General features: G+C 43.4%; 1 protein-coding gene across 1 annotated transcript; it reads left to right on the top strand.

Moving 5' to 3' along the window:
• Positions 1 to 529: 529 nt before the first annotated feature.
• On the top strand, positions 530 to 2,513 carry LOC135123942 (beta-hexosaminidase subunit alpha-like). The gene is made up of 7 exons (XM_064048806.1): positions 530 to 753; positions 800 to 1,031; positions 1,077 to 1,186; positions 1,238 to 1,443; positions 1,492 to 1,812; positions 1,863 to 2,079; positions 2,128 to 2,513. Exons 1-7 carry the CDS (start codon positions 595 to 597, stop codon positions 2,482 to 2,484), a joined length of 1,602 nt encoding a protein of 533 aa, XP_063904876.1. The 5' UTR covers positions 530 to 594; the 3' UTR covers positions 2,485 to 2,513.
• Positions 2,514 to 4,479: the final 1,966 nt, after the last annotated feature.

The following is a 4,479-nucleotide window of genomic DNA, read 5'->3' as shown; positions in this document are numbered from 1 at the left end:
TTCATAAAACACAACTGAAACTGATTTTTTTTTTCACGTTTTATTACAGCATGAAGTTTCACTGTAGAACTGAGGACAAAATTTAAGTATTTTGTTGTCTTGCATCATAAATTACCTAGCCATACTTTTGTCGGATAAAGATTGGTAATTTACTACATGGGGTGTTAGATTTGCTACAATGGGATTGCGACACTGCGACAGGTTTATTACAAACAGATGCTGCTGCATTTTCGACCGCCGGTGCCGGTCCCTAAAACCCGAGTTTATTGAGTCTATGATATTGAGATGCCGCCCTTTGCAGCAAAAAATTCGTAAATAGCGATCGACCATCGATCCTGGGATTACCGCACATTTTCGAATTTTTTATTTCAGAATGTAATTTGGGCAATAATATAAACAAAATCTAATAAAAAAATGTTCGTGTGACCGGACCGGGCCCCTTGAAGCAGCGGGCCCGTGTTCCGCCGAACACGCGGAACACCGGTAGTTACGCCACTGCCTCTTTCCATATCGACCGATCTCAATCTCCTCGCTCTTGAATATAAATACTACTGCTGCCCGCATCCCTGCGCTAGTACGTGATAACCCGTAATCATGTTCAAACTGTTAATAGCTTTATCCGCACTCGTCGTTATCTCCAGCGCTTACGGTCCAGCCGTGAGGGCTACGAAAGGAGAAGTATGGCCGAAACCCCAACAGGAAGAAAAAACTTCGGACTACTTTATAGTACGAGATTACACCTTCAGGTTCCAGGTAATAACCCACCAAGAAGTGTCAAATGTCAAGTGTCAGATTATAGGGTCCCGCAGACATCGGCTGTCCGAGTTTACTCGACGATGCTTTCACTAGATACTGGTCAATTATTGCCGCCACCTCGGCCTCTCTGGAACGACGAGTACGACGGGGAAAAAAACACACGAAGCTCTGGCATCTAGATGAAAGCTTATTGGGGAATTTGAAAAGTTTGAAGGTGGAAGTGAGTGACGAGTGTACGGATGACGCTCTCCCGGACTTCGGAGACAACGAAAATTGTAAGTACTTTGAAGTTGTGTGTTAGTACTGATGGTAGTTTGTAGACACACTGACCGTGAACGCCGATGGGGCCACCCTTTCTGCACAAACCATCTGGGGGGCGCTGCGAGGGTTGGAAACCTTCTCACAACTTATCTACCAGGAGCAAGACGCCGTAAGTACCCCCACGTGTAAAAGTAGTACCGCTGCAGTACGTGAATTTTAGCTCGTCATAAACGCCACTACCATCACAGATTTCCCCCGATTTTCGTTCAGAGGGTTGCATTTGGACACCAGTAGACATTTTCTTCCGGTGAATATCATCCTACAGACTTTGGATGGAATGGCTTATAACAAATTCAACGTCTTCCACTGGCATCTCACTGATGACCAGAGTTTTCCGTACAAGAGTCGCGTATATCCAGAGTTGAGGTAAACAAGGTTGAATTTTTTTGGGTGTGTGTTAATTGGTGACCTTAGTGAAAAAGGTGCGTACCACCCGGTGTCAAAAGTGTTCGAACCAAGCGACATAGCTAAAGTTATTGAGTACGCTCGAGTCCGCGGGATTAGAGTCATCCCTGAATTCGACACCCCTGGACACACGAGCTCATGGGGTGCATCCCACCCCGAGCTACTAACAACTTGCTACTCCAACAACCAACCCAATGGTAACCTCGGTCCCATGGATCCCAGCAAAGACACAACCTACGACTTCATCAACAACCTCTTCACAGAAGTCGTGGGGGTATTCCCAGACTCGTACTTCCACATCGGTGGCGATGAAGTCGACTTCACGTGCTGGTACCACCACACTACTAAAACTAACCCTCTTTTCACACTTTACATTCCAGGCAAAGCAACCCCGACATCACCACTTTCATGAGCGACAACAACATCAGCTCGTACGAAAGCTTGGAAAACTACTTCATCCAACACGTCGTCGACCTCCTCGACAAGCTAAATTCCAAATACCTCGTCTGGGAGGAAGTTTTCGTCAACGGAGTCACTCTCCCGAACACCACCCTCGTCCACGTGTGGCGAGGCGAAGGCTTCGACACCCTCAGAGACGTACCACTAGTACTCTTCCAAAGCCCGATCTAACTTGTACCATTTTAGGTGACTAAAGCCGGCAAGTACGGCGTCTTCTCTTCCTGCTGGTACTTAGACCACTTGTCCAGCGGCAGCGACTGGCAAAAGTTCTACGAGTGCGAACCTCTAAACTTCGATGGTACCGATGAACAAAAGAAGCTGGTTTTGGGTGGGGAAGCCTGCATGTGGACGGAATCGGTGAACGAGTACAATGTGATGCCTCGAGTGTGGCCTCGGGCGTGCGCAACAGCCGAGAAACTTTGGTCTGCGGAAAGTGTTAATGATTTTGGGGCTGCTCGACCGAGGCTGGAGGAACACGCTTGTAGGATGAATATGAGGGGGATTGCGGCGCAGCCACCCAACGGACCTGGATTCTGTTTGTAAATGTAGCAATGAATAAAAAATAGCATATTTGAGGTTTTTTAATGAGTTACTGATAAAGTTCGGTCGCTAATGAGCGTTAGTACTCGTTCGAAACACCTAAAGAGTAGTTCGGTGTCACGATGTTAGTTATTTTCGTTTTTGGTTTCTTGGTTTCTTTAACTGTGGACAAAGTTTCTGGAGTTAAAGAAGATTATTATTGGAGGGACTACGATGGTACTATTCCTGACGATGCGGTAGTCGGGGGTCAATCTTTCGGTCATGACATCTTCATAGGTCAGGCTTATATTCGAGACGAGGGGGTTTTTCCAGTAACGATCAATCCCGGGGTGATAGAGGTAGCTGTGCCCATTAAAGGCGTGAAAAGAACAGATAAGTACGTCAAGGTGAGTACCAAGTCGTACCAATTTAGACGTGCTTAAAAACGTGTAAGGTTAGATCTTGTGTGGACCACCGGCGAATTTCCAATGGGTTCCTGCTAATGTTACCAATCTGCACGTTGTATTACTGAACAAACATGCTGTTTTTGGAGGACATGAGGACAGTAAGGGATATGTTTACATAGGAAAGAGTACCACGGAGGATGTTACCCAGATTGGGAAAATCAATGCTTTCGCTTTAGGAGACGCCAAATTTTTCTACGCTAGTAAAGATTCAGAGAACAACTTGAGTGTATACGATGTACTGTGTTACGCCGATTTTGGGCAAAAACTTGATATAAGGGAGACGCTTATACCTCAGATGACTCCAAAGGATCAACAAAATATTTAGATCTGTACTCGACTGTTGAGTTTTTTCTGCTAATTATTAACGTTTGACCTTACTATAATCAACCTATAAAAACAAAATTATTGACTTTTAAGAACTTGAAATAAAGACAATTAAAAAAGCATTACTTGATGACTTACCAGTACCACTTCCACAAAATTCGTTTAGTCTCGTTGCAGCTCTACGATGATTCGTTTTAAGCTTCTTTTCGCAACAACGCTTTTATTTTCCTGTATTTTTTGTACTTGTGGCTACCCATATTTCTACTGGAGAGAATACACAGGTACTATCCCTTCGGATGCTATCGTTGCAGGTCAAGACATTAGCGGCAAAGATCTCTACATCGGTCAAACATATGTTAAAAACGGAGGCTGGCAAGTGGTACCCATTTATCAAGGAATATCAAAGAGGCAATAGCGGTACTGAACGGACCCAAGAAAACCGACAAATACATCAAAGTAAGTACCGTTCGATAGAAATCTTTCACTAAAACACAGTTTGTAGATTCTAAGTGGTGAACAAAATCATCTTCGTTGGGTTGTAACTACCGCCAAGGATTTTCACGAGGATATGGAAGACAAAGTTGGGGTGATTGGGAGACACGAAGATGGCTGGGGGGTGACCCATATTGGAAGAATAAGTTACGAAGGGGAGACGAAAATTGGAAAAGTCAATTTGTTCAGAGCTGGGAAAGCGAATTTTTATTTCCATGATAGAGGAACGGAACGCGATATTGGGGATAATTATCTTTTTGAAGTTTTGTATTATAACGACGACTATGTAATAGAACCACGCAGTTTACACTAGGGGGTTAGAACATTTTGTAAGGTGGTACTACTGTAATATACTGATTCAGCAAAATATACCAATTTTTTATTTTCTCTGTTTGATTCAAAGGTTGCTATTATTATGTTCATGTTATTGTGATGTGGAATTTTGCTGTGCCAGTCTCCATCTGGATTACCCACATAGAATAAAGAAACAAATAAAAAGGTTTATCAACAAGGTTAAATGAAGTCAGCTATTAAACGCGATGATAATAAATACAAATTGGAAGAATTTACTGTGACTACGGGGTGTGTATTGGAAAAGTTCTCGAAAAGGCATGGCTTGACAAGACTATATTTCTTGGCGTCGATAGAAATGGACGTGAACTGCGGGCCGAGTCTTACGAGTTCTTGTAAGTGGGATTTATGTACCCAAATAAATAAAAAAATAAATAAATAAATG

The sequence above is a fragment of the Zophobas morio genome, unplaced genomic scaffold, assembly GCF_036711695.1.
Source record: "Zophobas morio isolate AGI-343-1 ecotype UQ-CSIRO unplaced genomic scaffold, CSIRO_AGI_Zmor_V1 ptg000007l, whole genome shotgun sequence".
In the NCBI taxonomy this organism is placed as follows: domain Eukaryota; kingdom Metazoa; phylum Arthropoda; class Insecta; order Coleoptera; family Tenebrionidae; genus Zophobas; species Zophobas morio.
The sequence above is the reverse complement of the archived record's forward strand: the minus strand, read 5'-3'. Positions and strand labels throughout refer to the sequence as shown.

Excerpts from the sequence above, each read along its gene's own strand:
- LOC135123942 (XM_064048806.1), top strand. The coding sequence starts at position 595 with ATGTTCAAACTGTTAATAGCTTTATCCGCACTCGTCGTTATCTCCAGC. Across the intron at positions 1,032-1,076 it reads CTTCGGAGACAACGAAAATT|ACACACTGACCGTGAACGCC; the intron begins GTAAGTACTTTG and ends GGTAGTTTGTAG. Across the intron at positions 1,813-1,862 it reads GAAGTCGACTTCACGTGCTG|GCAAAGCAACCCCGACATCA; the intron begins GTACCACCACAC and ends TTTACATTCCAG.